Source organism: Syngnathus typhle, linkage group LG21 (genome assembly GCF_033458585.1).
Source record: "Syngnathus typhle isolate RoL2023-S1 ecotype Sweden linkage group LG21, RoL_Styp_1.0, whole genome shotgun sequence".
In the NCBI taxonomy this organism is placed as follows: Eukaryota; Metazoa; Chordata; class Actinopteri; order Syngnathiformes; family Syngnathidae; genus Syngnathus; species Syngnathus typhle.
This window is the reverse complement of record NC_083758.1, coordinates 455,559-472,445: the sequence shown is the minus strand read 5'-3', so window position 1 is coordinate 472,445 and position 16,887 is coordinate 455,559. Positions and strand designations below refer to the sequence as shown.

The following is a 16,887-nucleotide window of genomic DNA, read 5'->3' as shown; positions in this document are numbered from 1 at the left end:
TAGAGAGAAGCTGTCTATTAGTATTAGTCATTCAAAACCAAAACATTTTAAATTAAGTAAAAAATAGATTCAGAAACATGACCATCATGCCTTGCTTCTTTTTCTACTGCCTCCACGTCTTTGTTCACCTCCGTTTTCCTAGAGTCGCCATCTAGTGGTGATGCCAGCAACTATAATAAACCGATAAATGAAGTCAAAACATGCCCATCATGCAGTGCCTCTTTTCTCCTGAGAACCCTAAAACGGTATGAATTTGTATTTATTGAAAATCTCCAACATTACCGCAGAAAAATATATATACTTCTTTTTCTGAACGAGTTTTGAAAATGACATTTTCTTAACATTTGGAGAACAAGAATTGTACTAAAAGATCCTGGAACAATGATAGGAAAATCTCAAGCAAAAAAAGACATTTTGACCATATTTTAGAACAGTTACGTAAATTCTTGCTGCCGCCTAAGATGAGCCGTCATGAACTGTCATGTACTGATATTGTACTGTGGGCCTACGTGATGACGTAGTGAAGGAGTGACGTTCAGGGAAATGAATATGCAGACAGAGCGGCAAGTTGATGGCCCTCTGTTTCATGAATAAAAGTGATTAAAGACATCGGTTCGGGTCCTGATTAAATTCAGAGTGCATTACCTAATAAAGATATAAGGTGAGCACACAACATGAACTTGAATCAAATCCGATCAAGACGTCGTTGACTTTCTGCTTCATCCTGTGAGAATGAAGCTAACGGATTGTGATGTAAACTACTTTTTATTTGACCAGTAGAGGGGGGCGCACCGCTCCTGGAGGTACTGCAATACCAGGTCGATGCATAGAGTGGACGGAGCAAGCCCCTATACCATCTCCCTGTTGCGAAAATCCAATTAATACATGGTCCCCGGATAGGGAACGTATCAGATATTAATCTGATAAGAACAGATTCTACACCTGGTCTTAGCCAAAAGGCCGAGAAGCGATGTACTGAAACTGGTCTGAGGAAACCACTTAAATAAAGAGACTGTGGTGTGCAAGGACTGGAGTCGGAGGCGGAGTGATAAATGACGGTGCCAACGGCAGTTGTTTTAATGACATTTATAATTAGCTTCTCTCAACCACGGGCCGACTCTTTTCCCTTCGAGATCCTAACACACACTCCTCAAACAGGAAACTCCCACACGTGTAAAACATCCCACCGGAACTCGGCAACGTGAACTTAGGTTCCGGGTGAATTATGTCAACCCACTACAAGACTACCAATTCAAGTTACGGTTTAAATATATCGACTCATACTAATGCTTCTTTTCCTGCGCATCACGTGATTCCCGTTTCTTTTTGTGGTCAGGTGCGGAAGTCAACGCTGCTGCCATCTAGCGGTGTAACGGCATATACGCTTTAACAAATAATAATCACTCGCAGGGCACACAGAGACGAAAAACCGTCCGCACTCGCACCTACGGGCAATTTGGAGCGCTCAATGGGCCTATCATGCATGTTTGGGGGAAATGGAAGGAAACCAGAGTGGAGAACGTGCACAATGCAAACAAACAGGTCAGGGAGTTGGAACCGAACGCAGCAGAGCAAGCATGGACTCACAACGACACGTTTAGAGTGTAAACGTTTCCATAGAATTGCCAAACACCAATTATGAACCTTCAGGTTCATAATTCACGTGACGTAATACTTTTTTCTACAAAATTCAATAGATGACTCTCCAAGAGCAAGAATGCCACTGCATTTAAATCGTTTTCTGGGCGGGAAATTACACTTCCGGTATCGATATCGGATCGAATATCGGGTATTTTGGGTAGGAAATACTTGGTATCGGATCGATTCCAAAATCATTGGTATCGCCCATCCCCACTGGACATCATAAACTGGTGGCCAGCCAATCGTAGGGCCGATATGTTTTCTATTTTGTTGTAAAGGATAGAATTCTTCTGCTATTCACATTTAGATAAAGGTCATGAACTTGACTGAATCAAATCCTTTCAACACGTTATTGACTTTCTGCTTTATCCTGTGAGAATGAAGCGAACCGATTCTAATGGCTTCCTGACTTAACTATCCTTTATTTGACCAGCAGAGGGGGGTGCACCGTTCCTGGAAGTACTGCAATACCAGGTCGATGCGTGGAGTGGACGGAGCAAGCCCCTGATTCCATCTCCCAGTTCCAAAAATCAATTTAATATATGGTCCCCGGATAAGGGACGTATCAGATATTAAACTGATAAGAACAGATACTACACTTGATCTTAGCCAAAAGGCCGAGAAGCGATAACCTAAAGTTGGTCTGAGAAAACTACTTAAATAAAGACACTACCAATTCAAGTTACGGTTTAAATATATTGAGTCATACTAATGCCACGTACCGACCACCGTAACAAACCTCAACTATTAACAGTTTGGAATGATAATGCGTCACCGGGCTGTTTTCAACCTGTGCATCGGTTGCAGATTTTCGTGTGTTCGTGGAGGTTTAGTGTCACGTGGTTCACGTTGACCCAATAGAACAACGATGAACTGAGCTCCTGATGGGAATAGCTTTTAATGACCAACAAAACGAATTGGTCATTCGCCAAAAACAATCGGATCTTTGGATACATTTCGGGACCGAAGGCAAGATAGCTGTTTGACGAACATTTTGACGGGAAAAAAAACACGCAGCAAAAAAACACGCGGCCCACTTCGCCAAACTACTTCCTGTTTCCTGCTGTGGCAATTTACATTAACCCTCGAACGCCACCATCGCAGTGGAGGTGAATCGCATTCCAATCCACGCCAGCATTTCTTAACACTCATTTGAGGAAATTACGATCGTCTTTTGTTTCCCGATTTGTGTTGAATAAAAATCTGAAATTACACATTTGAAAATAACACACGGAAATCGGATCATTTCCATTTCTCTCATACCAAAAGTACACGGACCAAGACATACAACTGTTTATACGTTCAAAACTCACACTCAAAATAGTTGCCCAATCGATAGGTGACGCTGTTTGAAATATCAGGTATCCATAATCCTGTGCGCCAACAATGTTTCAAGGAAAAAACACATTGATGAACACAAAATACTCGTTTAAACTGTCTATTTAGGTTGAGTCCTTCTAAATGTAGTAAATCTATGAACGTCTATTGTTTGTATTAGAAGGAATGGTTGCTGCAATTTCACCGATCGCCTTTTACTAAAGATTTCCGTGGGGAGGAACAATGAGAGTTCATCTCAATTTTTTGATGCTCTGCGAAAGCGGAGCCACCTATACTTGTCAATGGGAAATAGTTAATAGTCCTGCCTTGTAGTTATTAATTCTGCTAAAGTTTACAGACCAAATTGGTTAAGCTTTAGGGACAGCTTTTGGTGACATCCACCCATTCAAATATAAAACTATTGATTATGCATTGAGCAATAAATTAATATATTTTCCACAAATTATACTATATGTAAGGAACAATAATAGGAGCCATTTAGCTATTAAAGTATTAATATAAAAATACCCTCGTAAATACCCATAAACTGATGCTTTGCTTCTCTTTCTACTGCCTCCACGCCTTTGTTCACCTCCTTTTTCTTAGAGTTGCCATCTAGTGGTGGTGGCAGCATAAGAAATGAAGTAAAAACATACCCATCATGCATTGCCTCTTTTCACCTGAGAACCATATGAATTTGTATTTATAGAAAATCTCCAACAGTACCGCAGAAAGATATATATTTCTTTTTCTGAGCAAGTTTAGAAAATGACATTCTCTTAAAAATTTGAGAACAAGGATTGTACTAAAAATTTCTGGCACAATTTCTGATTTAAAGAAAGACATTTTGATCATATTTTTTCGTATATCCTTGCTGCCAGCCGCCATGAACTTGAATCAATGACGTCATTGACCCTCTGCTTTATCCTGTGAGAATGAAGCTAACGGACTGTGATGTAAACTACTCTTGATTTGACCAGTAGAGTAGGGGGTGCAAAAATCAGTTGTATGTCTGGGTCCACGTACCTTTTGGCCATTAGTTTTTCTTTATAGTGTAGGTAAATGGAGAACGGGAAATGATCCGTGGGGCTATTCCAGAAAGCAGGTTATATGAAAGTTATATCATATACGTTCGTATCAATAACGGGTCGGGAACGTAGTAATTACATTTTATTTTGCAATTACTAATTTGTTGAATGAAGTTCGGCAAGTAGGTGCACAGTTGCAGAGCACAGCTTGATGCACCATCGCTCAGTATGTGGCGACCATGAAATTTGGTTTCGTGTGAGGGATTTTGTATTGTACAGGAGAATCAGGGGAGAGCGCGAACGCAGTCCCCCACTACCAGAAATTATGCAGTCGAGATTCCCACATTTGGGGAATTCGCAGGGGTCAGCACAACCGGAGTGCAATGGCTGAGCCTCACCCTGGGTGAACCACCTTCTTGATCATGGTATCTCCCCTGCCAGGTAAGTATGAGTTGTATACGTCGCCGGGGCCGACGTTTTCACCGCGCACACCATTTACAGTCAGAGGCTAATTTGGTACAAAAGTGTGAGCACACATTTTCAGTGGATGAGACAGCATTCGTAGAACTGTTAACATAGTATATCGTATTAGAGAGAAGCTGTCTATTAGTATTAGTCATTCAAAACCAAAACATTTTAAATTAAGTAAAAAATAGATTCAGAAACATGACCATCATGCCTTGCTTCTTTTTCTACTGCCTCCACGTCTTTGTTCACCTCCTTTTTCCTAGAGTCGCCATCTAGTGGTGATGCCAGCAACTATAATAAACCGATAAATGAAGTCAAAACATGCCCATCATGCAGTGCCTCTTTTCTCCTGAGAACCCTAAAACGGTATGAATTTGTATTTATTGAAAATCTCCAACATTACCGCAGAAAAATATATATACTTCTTTTTCTGAACGAGTTTTGAAAATGACATTTTCTTAACATTTGGAGAACAAGAATTGTACTAAAAGATCCTGGAACAATGATAGGAAAATCTCAAGCAAAAAAAGACATTTTGACCATATTTTAGAACAGTTACGTAAATTCTTGCTGCCGCCTAAGATGAGCCGTCATGAACTGTCATGTACTGATATTGTACTGTGGGCCTACGTGATGACGTAGTGAAGGAGTGACGTTCAGGGAAATGAATATGCAGACAGAGCGGCAAGTTGATGGCCCTCTGTTTCATGAATAAAAGTGATTAAAGACATCGGTTCGGGTCCTGATTAAATTCAGAGTGCATTACCTAATAAAGATATAAGGTGAGCACACAACATGAACTTGAATCAAATCCGATCAAGACGTCGTTGACTTTCTGCTTCATCCTGTGAGAATGAAGCTAACGGATTGTGATGTAAACTACTTTTTATTTGACCAGTAGAGGGGGGCGCACCGCTCCTGGAGGTACTGCAATACCAGGTCGATGCATAGAGTGGACGGAGCAAGCCCCTATACCATCTCCCTGTTGCGAAAATCCAATTAATACATGGTCCCCGGATAGGGAACGTATCAGATATTAATCTGATAAGAACAGATTCTACACCTGGTCTTAGCCAAAAGGCCGAGAAGCGATGTACTGAAACTGGTCTGAGGAAACCACTTAAATAAAGAGACTGTGGTGTGCAAGGACTGGAGTCGGAGGCGGAGTGATAAATGACGGTGCCAACGGCAGTTGTTTTAATGACATTTATAATTAGCTTCTCTCAACCACGGGCCGACTCTTTTCCCTTCGAGATCCTAACACACACTCCTCAAACAGGAAACTCCCACACGTGTAAAACATCCCACCGGAACTCGGCAACGTGAACTTAGGTTCCGGGTGAATTATGTCAACCCACTACAAGACTACCAATTCAAGTTACGGTTTAAATATATCGACTCATACTAATGCTTCTTTTCCTGCGCATCACGTGATTCCCGTTTCTTTTTGTGGTCAGGTGCGGAAGTCAACGCTGCTGCCATCTAGCGGTGTAACGGCATATACGCTTTAACAAATAATAATCACTCGCAGGGCACACAGAGACGAAAAACCGTCCGCACTCGCACCTACGGGCAATTTGGAGCGCTCAATGGGCCTATCATGCATGTTTGGGGGAAATGGAAGGAAACCAGAGTGGAGAACGTGCACAATGCAAACAAACAGGTCAGGGAGTTGGAACCGAACGCAGCAGAGCAAGCATGGACTCACAACGACACGTTTAGAGTGTAAACGTTTCCATAGAATTGCCAAACACCAAATACTTGTTCGAACTATACATCTTAGTTGAGTGTTAAGGCCTCCTAAATTTAGCAAATATATGAAGATCTATTTTTATTAAAAGGAAATGGTTGCTAGTGTGACACCGCCTGTTACTTTGGTGAGACCAGCAATGGGGTGGCCCGTTTGGACAAGCCGAAATCAGTTCACTCTTGTTTCTCTTCAGATCGTATAAATCTTTCGCCTTTTACTAAAGATTTCCGTGGGGAGGAACAACAAGAGTATATCTCAATGTTTTGATGCTCTGTGAAAGCGGAGCTTCCTGTACTTGTCAATGGAAAGTAATCAAAATTCCTGCTTTGTTGCCATTAATTCTGCCATAGCTTACAGGTAACATCCACCCATTCAAATATAAAACTATCTAATATGAGCAATAAATAAATATATTTTCTACTAATTATACTATATGTAAGGAACAATAAACGGAGCCATTTAGCCATTAATATATTTATTATTAAAGTTAATTCAGATTTGTGTCGAAGTTGTAAAGATTTAAGCCGTGTAAATGAATACAGCCATAAGTACTTCAGGTTCATAATTCACGTGACGTAATACTTTTTTCTACAAAATTCAATAGATGACTCTCCAAGAGCAAGAATGCCACTGCATTTAAATCGTTTTTTGGGCGGGAAATTACACTTCCGGTATCGATATCGGATCGAATATCGGGTATTTTGGGTAGGAAATACTTGGTATCGGATCGATTCCAAAATCATTGGTATCGCCCATCCCCACTGGACATCATAAACTGGTGGCCAGCCAATCGTAGGGCCGATATGTTTTCTATTTTGTTGTAAAGGATAGAATTCTTCTGCTATTCACATTTAGATAAAGGTCATGAACTTGACTGAATCAAACCCTTTCAACACGTTATTGACTTTCTGCTTTATCCTGTGAGAATGAAGCGAACCGATTCTAATGGCTTCCTGACTTAACTATCCTTTATTTGACAAGCAGAGGGGGGTGCACCGTTCCTGGAAGTACTGCAATACCAGGTCGATGCGTGGAGTGGACGGAGCAAGCCCCTGATTCCATCTCCCAGTTCCAATAATCAATTTATTATATGGTCCCCGGATAGGGGACGTATCCGATATTAAACTGATAAGAACAGATACTACACTTGATCTTAGCCAAAAGGCTGAGAAGCGATAACCGAAAGTTGGTCTGAGAAAACTACTTAAATAAAGAGACTACCAATTCAAGTTACGGTTTAAATATATTGAGTCATACTAATGCCACGTACCGACCACCGTAACAAACCTCAACTATTAACAGTTTGGAATGATAATGCGTCACCGGGCTGTTTTCAACCTGTGCATCGGTTGCAGATTTTCGTGTGTTCGTGGAGGTTTAGTGTCACGTGGTTCACGTTGACCCAATAGAATAACGATGAACTGAGCTCCTGATGGGAATAGCTTTTAATGACCAACAAAACGAATTGGTCATTCGCCAAAAACAATCGGATCTTTGGATACATTTCGGGACCGAAGGCAAGATAGCTGTTTGACGAACATTTTGACGGGAAAAAAAACACGCAGCAAAAAAACACGCGGCCCACTTCGCCAAACTACTTCCTGTTTCCTGCTGTGGCAATTTACATTAACCCTCGAACGCCACCATCGCAGTGGAGGTGAATCGCATTCCAATCCACGCCAGTATTTCTTAACACTCATTTGAGGAAATTACGATCGTCTTTTGTTTCCCGATTTGTGTTGAATAAAAATCTGAAATTACACATTTGAAAATAACACACGGAAATCGGATCATTTCCATTTCTCTCATACCAAAAGTACACGGACCAAGACATACAACTTGTTACTGCTATATTTCGTTTCTTTTCATTTTCTGTGTATTTTCATTATTATTACCGTTGAGTGCCACCAGAGGGCGCTATAGTGTAAGTGAGCTTTGTAAGAAGAAGTAGAGGTTAGTTTCGCAGAAGAAGCGATCTCTCGAGAGATCGAAAGATGCGTGACTGAAGCGTGGTCACAAAGCTAACTTGTAAAGAAAGTTAAGAAACAATAAGAAGAAGAAGACGACTGAAACTAATTCCTCTCTCGGTACTCAGCCAACGAGGTATTGTTTGTATGTTGTATTTGTCAGAATCGTTTTATGTGTTAAATGTCTTTCTTTTGAGCTAATTGTTGTTTGTTTGTGCTTTTAGTTTTCACGGTGTGTTTATGAGTCTGAACAAGCTGGATTCAATAAATTCATCAGTTGGGAAAGCCACTTGTGTCTGTTGGTACCTGGAGGAGTTACAGTGAAAACTCGACTGATCTGCGCGAGTGGAGGCGAGGCGGCATGATCGGATGAGCAGCAGTCTTGCCACAGCGTGATCGGCACGTGCACGGAGCGGGCGCGCGCACGAGACCAAAGCGGGATTTGAAGACCAACACTTTAAGATAAGGCCATAAGAAATGCGGACATTCATAAGTTAAGAGTTTGTCTGAAAAAAGGAAAACAAAACGCAAGTTTAAGGTTGATTAATCAAACTGTGATTTAAAGCAACGTTTTGCTATTCCTAATTTTGTGTATTAAGCCACATTGTAAGGTCTAAAGCACTTAAGTTTAAGCATCAGTAGGCTACATTTGTTTTACACTGGCCTATTTGTGCCAAGAATGAGAAATGTGTTTAATGTGAACAGTTTAAATGTGAATAACTGTTATTTGAATACGTTTTTGGTATATTTAAGTTGAAAGGGTTAAGTTACTTTCACATTACTGTAAAGATTCAGTATTACATTTTTATTTTATTCTGCCTTTATATTTCAAATGCCGACTGTCTAGGGGTGACTGTTAGTTTACATAAACATTTTTGCTGTTTAGTGACAAGTGACAGACGTTAAAATGACTGATCCAAATACACCATTAATTAGTACAGAACCCCAAAGTCAGTCTGAAGAAACCCAAGGTACTGATCCTAGTGAGCAGCAAGAATCAGTACAACTTAGAAGAAGTCAGAGAGTGAAAACACTCACAGAAAAGGGAAGAGAAATGCAGGATGAGAAGATTAAAGGACTCCAGCAAAGATTTAACTACAACTACGAAAAGTGGAGAACACATGCAAAGGCATCCAAAGTACCCCTCTCTCAACCAGGACCCTCAAATAAAGACATTCTTGAAGATATAACTGGTGATGTTAGAGGTCTTTGTGCAGATGTCACAAAAGTTTTTGATGAGTTACGCAAGCTCACCCCACCGGATCAAGAGACACGTCGCAGAGTAGATCTGTGTGTGGAGATCTCAGGTTTCCTTGTGAATAAAGCAACTTGCCGATTGGAAGGAAGAGAGGAACAAGATTGGCCGGAAGCAGGCTCCCTCTTTCAAACTACGAGCAGTAAGTCAAGCTCCTTCAACATAACTAAGAACTCATCTGAGCATTCACATAGATCCTCTGTAAAACATCAAGAAGCTGCCGCAGAAGCAGCAGCGAGTCAAGCTGTTCTAAAAATATTAGAAGAACAACAAATGGAACAGCAAGAGATAGAAAGACTAGAAGTTGAAGTCAGGAAAAGAGCAGTGGAACAAGAAACACTAATTAGACAAAAGTGCTTAGAAAGAGAGGCTGAAGAAATTAGAAAGCGCTTAGAAAGAGAGGCTGAAGAAGTTAGAAAGCGCTTAGAAAGAGAGGCTGAAGAAATTAGCTTAAGAATGCAGAGAGAAGCAGATGAAGCAAAGTTTAAGGCTCAACAAGAAGAAGAGTATGCAGCTCTGCAGAGAACACTTGATGAAAAGAAAAGAAAGGTACAGCACCTGGAAAAGGTCAAAGATCTCAAGGCAGCACAAGCAAGGATGCAGGTTTATGACCAAATGAGTGTAGCAGAAGTGCAAAGGGTCGATGTAACAAAGATTAATACAGAAATTAGAGACGTTGAACATGTAAGCTTTCCATCTCTGCTTGAACAAGTCTCACCCCAAGCTGCAGGCACTCCTAAAGGTGATGGTACATCAGATTTAGTTAAAGTGCTAGCAAGTGCACTAAGTACTAGTCGTATCCCTGTTCCGGAACCTACTGTGTTTTCTGGGGATCCCTTAAGTTACAGTGACTGGAAACTGTCATTCCAAACACTGATAGACCAAAAGAATATCCCTAACAAGGAGAAAATATTCTACCTTCGAAGATATGTGAGTGGACCGGCTAAGAGAGCAATTGAAGGATACTTCCTGCTTGGAACTGAATCCGCACATGCTGCTGCATGGAAGATTCTGGATGAAAGATATGGAAATCCATTCACAATAGCAAAAGCTTTTAGAGACAAACTGCATGCATGGCCCAAAATGACCTCAAGAGACAGTTTCGAACTAAGGGACTTTGCAGATTTCTTGCGCAGTTGTGAAGCTGCAACAGCTCACATTAAGTCATTAGAGATCTTGAATGACTGCAATGAGAACCGAAAGATTCTTTCCAAACTTCCAGACTGGCTTGCTGCTAGTTGGAACCGCAAGGTTGTTGAAATTGAAGAACAAACAAATCAGTTTCCCACTTTCAGCCAGTTTGTTGAGTTTTTAACGAGAGAAGCCAAGATTGCTTGTAATCCTGTTACATCTTTACAGTCACTAAAACAATGTGAGTTTAACAAATCAGACAAACTGAAATTTACCAAACAGAAAGAAATTGGAGTTAAAACACTGATGACGACTTCACAAGAAAAAACACAACTGGTATGTGTGTTCTGCAAGAAACCCAAGCACAGTTTACACAAATGCAGAAGTTTTCTTGAAAAGGCTGTGTCAGACAGAATCAGCTTCATTAAGTCGGAAAGGCTATGTTTTGGTTGTCTCAAACCAGGCCATCTTTCAAAGAGCTGTACCAACCGCAATATTTGTGAAAGGTGCAGTAAAGGGCATCCTACCTGTCTTCATGAAGATAGAGTTAAGGACAAAGAAGAACAAAAGCAACCACTAGCTAAGCCAAATCCAAGTAAGGAAAGATCAAGTCAAAGCGACCGAGCTCAAGAACAAGTTACAGCCATGGCTACAACTAACCGAGTAGCGAGTCAAGAAAATAACACACTGACTGCTGCAATCATTCCTGTGTGGCTTTCATCTTCTACAAAACACAAAGAAGTTCTTGTATATGCCTTACTGGATTCGCAAAGCGATACAACCTTTGTTCTCAGTGAAGTTGCAAAGTTGCTAGATACAAACCAAGAACCGGTTAAACTAGAACTGTCTACCATGTCTTCCCAGACTACAGTTGTTCAGTCTAACAGACTGCAAGATCTTAAAGTTCGTGGTCTTAACTCAAGCAAAGAAATCACTTTACCTCCTACATACACACGAGAATTCATTCCAGCCAACAAAGCTCACATTCCAACTAATGAGACAGCTAAAGCTTGGCCACATTTAGAACACCTTCAACCAGAAATCGCACCTTTGCAAGATTGCGAGGTAGGATTGTTGATCGGATACAACTGCTCACAAGCTCTTCTTCCAAGAGAGATTGTGTCAGGCAAGGAAGGTGAGCCATACGCTCAGCGCACTGATCTTGGTTGGAGTATAGTTGGACAAACCAATCCCTGCTTGAACTATGGAGATGCGATTGGTATTAGTCATCGTATTATTGTCAAGAAGGTCATCCCAGAGCTTAAGCCCTCTCTAAAGCTTCAGAACAAGGTCCACTATGTCAATAGGACAACAGTAAAGGACGTCACCCCTTCGGACGTTATCAAAGCACTTGAAGGAGACTTCTCTGAAAGAGCCCTTGATGGCAACCCTGTGTCACAAGAAGATTTAAAGTTTCTCACAAAACTCAAAGAAAACATCACACAGAATGAGACCGGCCACTATGAGATGCCACTACCATTTCGTGACGAAAGACCCACATTACCAGACAACAGAATATGTGCAATGCATCGCCTAAGGTGTCTGGAAAGAAGATTAAAGAAAGACAAGTCATACTACAATGATTACACAAACTTCATGGATGATATCATCTCAAGAGGAGATGCTGAAAAAGTCCCTGACGAAGAGTTGAATAACACTCCTGCATGGTTTATCCCACATCATGGGGTCTATCACCCACACAAACCCGGCAGGATCAGAGTAGTATTTGATGCCTCGGCCAAATACCAAGACACTTCTCTCAACGACCATCTTTTATCCGGTCCTGACTTGACAAACGCATTGGTTGGTGTTCTTTGTCGTTTCCGCAGAAGTTCTGTCGCATTCATGTGTGATATAGAGCGGATGTTCCACCAGTTCCATGTCGCAAAAGAGGACCAGGATTATTTAAGGTTTCTTTGGTGGGAGAAGGGAGATTTGGAAGCATCACCATCAGTTTACCGTATGAAGGTCCATCTTTTTGGAGCAGCTTCTTCTCCAGGCTGTGCCAACTTTGGCCTAAAACACCTTGCGGCCCAAGGACAAGGTCAATTCCAAGAAGACACCATACATTTCATACAGAGAAACTTTTATGTTGATGACGGCTTGGCAAGCGTTCCAACTGAAAGTGAAGCCATTCAGCTCATCAAAGACTCAAGAGAGCTGTGTTTCAAAGGAAAGTTAAGACTCCACAAATTTGTGTCAAATAGTGAGAGAGTTATGTCCACTATTCCAGAAGAAGAGTGTGCCTCAGTGAAAGACCTTGACATGTCTCTAAGTTTACCACGTATTGAAAGAGCTCTCGGAGTGGAGTGGTGTGTCACTTCAGACACATTCAAATTCAGAGTTCAAGTTAAGTTGAACCCCCTTACAAGAAGAGGTGTGCTTTCTACGGTCGCCTCTATTTACGATCCCCTTGGGTTTATAGCACCATTCGTCCTCCTGGGAAAGCAGATTCTCCAGCAAATGTGCAAGGATAAGGTTGGGTGGGACCACAAGCTTCCAGGGCACTTAAAACCCCAGTGGGAATCTTGGATTAAAGACCTTCCCAGTTTAGCCAACATGCAGATTCAAAGATGTTTCATTCCTACAGATTTCGGTCAGGTTAAAAGCTACGAGCTTCATCACTTCGCAGACGCCAGTGTCAATGGATATGGTGCTTGTACTTACCTGCGAATCATTAACCATTCTGATCAAGTCCATTGTTGCTTGGTAATGGCCAAGTCAAGAGTCACGCCTACTAGTGTCACAACTATCCCTCGACTCGAACTCTCAGCAGCAGTTGTTGCAGTTAGAGTCAGTGATCTACTCAGGGCAGAGCTTGAAATCCCAGACATTGCAGAGTTTTTCTGGACGGACTCCACCGTTGTTCTCGGCTACATAAATAATGATGCCAAAAGGTTTCAAGTGTTTGTAGCGAATCGGATACAAAGGATCAAGTCAAGCACAAGGCCAGAACAATGGGCGTATGTCGCATCAGAGCAGAACCCAGCAGACTACGTTTCTCGAGGCTTAACTGCAGAGCAACTGAAGTCTTCAGAATGGTTTCAGGGGCCAGCATTTCTCTGGGAGAAGAACATGGCTGATAGAGATATCAAGGTGGGAGAGATCAGGGAAAATGATCCAGAACTTCGCAAAGCTTCTGTGCATACCATCAAGTCAAAGGAAGAACAAACTATTCTCAGCAGATTTGAGAAGTTCTCAGGATGGTCCAGTTTGATAAGAGCACTTGCAATCTTGAGAAGAAAGGCCAGAGAATACAAGGGTGACATACAAAGGACCAAAGAAAGTACAACTTTGGAAGAGAGAAAACAAACAGAACTGTTTGTCATTAAACTTGTTCAAGAGAAAGCTTTCGCAGAAGAGATAAAGAGTCTAAAATCAAAGAAAACAGTTTCCAAGACCACAGATCATAAACTGTACAAACTAAGTCCGTTTCTGGACGAAAAGGGAATCCTCAGAGTTGGGGGACGTTTGAGTCAAGCTGTGCTTCACCCACATGTAAAACATCCTGCCATACTTCCCAAGGACAGTCACATTTCAACTTTGTTAATCAGACATTTTCACTCGAAGGTTCAACATCAAGGTCGTGGAATGACGATGAATGAGTTGCGTGCAAACGGTTGGTGGATTCTTGGGAGCAGCTGTGCAGTCTCATCATACATCTTCAAATGTGTTAAATGTCGCAAATACAGAAGGAAAACAGAGAATCAAAGTATGGGAGATTTGCCAGTAGACCGAACAGAGCCTAATCCGCCTTTCACCTATGTCGGAATGGATTGCTTTGGGCCAATATACATAAAGGATGGACGAAAGGAGCTCAAGAGATATGGGCTCGTACTAACCTGTTTATGTTCACGAGCCATACATATTGAAGTAGTAGACGACCTGAGTACAGACGCATTCCTAAATGCTCTGCGAGCATTTATTGCAATAAGAGGAAATGTACGTCAGCTGAGATGTGACAGAGGAACCAATTTCATTGGTGCCCAGAGAGAACTCGCAGATCTCATGAAAGAAATGAATCAGGAGAAAGTGAAGGCACTTGGATGTGAATTTCTCATGAATCCCCCTTCAGCAAGCCATATGGGTGGAATATGGGAAAGACAGATCAGGACCATCCGTAGTGTTCTTTCAGCCATCCTTGACCAATCAGCAAAGAGACTCGACAGTACATCCTTGAGGACCTTGTTGTACGAGGTCATGGCAATTGTCAACAGTAGGCCGCTTTCCGTCGAGCACTTAAGTGATCCAACAGGGCCTGAGCCGTTAACGCCCAACCACATTCTCACTATGAAGTCAACCATTGTTCAACCTCCTCCAGGAGAGTTTATGAAAGAAGATTTGTATCTTCAAAAAAGATGGAGAAGAGTGCAATATTTGGCCAATGAGTTTTGGATCCGTTGGAGGAAAGAATATTTGCTCAACTTGCAACCAAGACAGAAGTGGACTGCACACAGGAGGAATCTGAAGGTGAATGATGTAGTGCTTCTAGGAGAGGACATGGCACCACGTAATGAATGGAAGCTAGCCAAAGTCACTGATATCTATCCAGGAACCGACGACAGAGTGAGAAAGGTTCGACTTTTGGTTACTGAAAGGACATATGACAAACGCAGTAAACTTGTGACTAAAACAGTCTCATTAGAACGACCTATTCATAAAGTTATTGTTTTGCTAGAAGCTGACTAAGGGCTTGTGTGTATTTTCATGTTCAGTTTGGCAGCCTGAATGTAATTCATAGGAATCCCACAGCAAGAGTTGTGAGATTGGTGGGAGTGTTACTGCTATATTTCGTTTCTTTTCATTTTCTGTGTATTTTCATTATTATTACCGTTGAGTGCCACCAGAGGGCGCTATAGTGTAAGTGAGCTTTGTAAGAAGAAGTAGAGGTTAGTTTCGCAGAAGAAGCGATCTCTCGAGAGATCGAAAGATGCGTGACTGAAGCGTGGTCACAAAGCTAACTTGTAAAGAAAGTTAAGAAACAATAAGAAGAAGAAGACGACTGAAACTAATTCCTCTCTCGGTACTCAGCCAACGAGGTATTGTTTGTATGTTGTATTTGTCAGAATCGTTTTATGTGTTAAATGTCTTTCTTTTGAGCTAATTGTTGTTTGTTTGTGCTTTTAGTTTTCACGGTGTGTTTATGAGTCTGAACAAGCTGGATTCAATAAATTCATCAGTTGGGAAAGCCACTTGTGTCTGTTGGTACCTGGAGGAGTTACACAACTGTTTATACGTTCAAAACTCACACTCAAAATAGTTGCCCAATCGATAGGTGACGCTGTTTGAAATATCAGGTATCCATAATCCTGTGCGCCAACAATGTTTCAAGGAAAAAACACATTGATGAACACAAAATACTCGTTTAAACTGTCTATTTAGGTTGAGTCCTTCTAAATGTAGTAAATCTATGAACGTCTATTGTTTGTATTAGAAGGAATGGTTGCTGCAATTTCACCGATCGCCTTTTACTAAAGATTTCCGTGGGGAGGAACAATGAGAGTTCATCTCAATTTTTTGATGCTCTGCGAAAGCGGAGCCACCTATACTTGTCAATGGGAAATAGTTAATAGTCCTGCCTTGTAGTTATTAATTCTGCTAAAGTTTACAGACCAAATTGGTTAAGCTTTAGGGACAGCTTTTGGTGACGTCCACCCATTCAAATATAAAACTATTGATTATGCATTGAGCAATAAATTAATATATTTTCCACAAATTATACTATATGTAAGTAACAATAATAGGAGCCATTTAGCTATTAAAGTATTAATATAAAAATACCCTCGTAAATACCCATAAACTGATGCTTTGCTTCTCTTTCTACTGCCTCCACGCCTTTGTTCACCTCCTTTTTCTTAGAGTTGCCATCTAGTGGTGGTGGCAGCATAAGAAATGAAGTAAAAACATACCCATCATGCATTGCCTCTTTTCACCTGAGAACCATATGAATTTGTATTTATAGAAAATCTCCAACAGTACCGCAGAAAGATATATATTTCTTTTTCTGAGCAAGTTTAGAAAATGACATTCTCTTAAAAATTTGAGAACAAGGATTGTACTAAAAATTTCTGGCACAATTTCTGATTTAAAGAAAGACATTTTGATCATATTTTTTCGTATATCCTTGCTGCCAGCCGCCATGAACTTGAATCAATGACGTCATTGACCCTCTGCTTTATCCTGTGAGAATGAAGCTAACGGACTGTGATGTAAACTACTCTTGATTTGACCAGTGGAGTAGGGGGTGCAAAAATCAGTTGTATGTCTGGGTCCACGTACCTGTTGGCCATTAGTTTTTCTTTATAGTGTAGGTAAATGGAGAACCGGAAA

The 16,887-nt window shown here is 41.1% G+C and overlaps 1 protein-coding gene and 6 non-coding genes across 8 annotated transcripts; 2 read left to right on the top strand and 5 right to left on the bottom strand.

Moving 5' to 3' along the window:
• Positions 1 to 781: 781 nt before the first annotated feature.
• LOC133145850 (U2 spliceosomal RNA) lies at positions 782 to 972 on the bottom strand. The gene has a single exon (XR_009711099.1). It is a non-coding gene; the product is annotated as a U2 spliceosomal RNA (small nuclear RNA).
• Positions 973 to 2,078: 1,106 nt separating this feature from the next.
• On the bottom strand, positions 2,079 to 2,270 carry LOC133145780 (U2 spliceosomal RNA). Its single transcript, XR_009711029.1, has one exon. It is a non-coding gene; the product is annotated as a U2 spliceosomal RNA (small nuclear RNA).
• A 2,001-nt stretch (positions 2,271 to 4,271) lies between these two features.
• LOC133145768 (U1 spliceosomal RNA) lies at positions 4,272 to 4,435 on the bottom strand. The gene has a single exon (XR_009711017.1). It is a non-coding gene; the product is annotated as a U1 spliceosomal RNA (small nuclear RNA).
• Positions 4,436 to 5,356: 921 nt separating this feature from the next.
• Positions 5,357 to 5,547, bottom strand: LOC133145848 (U2 spliceosomal RNA). The gene has a single exon (XR_009711097.1). It is a non-coding gene; the product is annotated as a U2 spliceosomal RNA (small nuclear RNA).
• Positions 5,548 to 6,377: 830 nt separating this feature from the next.
• On the top strand, positions 6,378 to 6,491 carry LOC133146006 (U5 spliceosomal RNA). Its single transcript, XR_009711247.1, has one exon. It is a non-coding gene; the product is annotated as a U5 spliceosomal RNA (small nuclear RNA).
• A 698-nt stretch (positions 6,492 to 7,189) lies between these two features.
• On the bottom strand, positions 7,190 to 7,381 carry LOC133145808 (U2 spliceosomal RNA). The gene has a single exon (XR_009711058.1). It is a non-coding gene; the product is annotated as a U2 spliceosomal RNA (small nuclear RNA).
• A 666-nt stretch (positions 7,382 to 8,047) lies between these two features.
• LOC133145574 (uncharacterized) lies at positions 8,048 to 15,749 on the top strand. Of its 2 annotated transcripts, none has more exons than XR_009710937.1 (2): positions 8,048 to 15,596; positions 15,685 to 15,749. XR_009710937.1 is itself a non-coding variant. In XM_061269191.1 (2 exons), exon 2 carries the CDS (start codon positions 9,079 to 9,081, stop codon positions 15,244 to 15,246), a length of 6,168 nt encoding a protein of 2,055 aa, XP_061125175.1. In that variant the 5' UTR covers positions 8,048 to 8,307; positions 8,396 to 9,078; the 3' UTR covers positions 15,247 to 15,749. The 2 variants fall into 2 exon arrangements, 1 of the variants encoding a protein (XP_061125175.1); XM_061269191.1 differs by having other exon boundaries at positions 8,048 to 8,307; positions 8,396 to 15,749.
• The last annotated feature ends 1,138 nt before the right edge of the window (positions 15,750 to 16,887 follow it).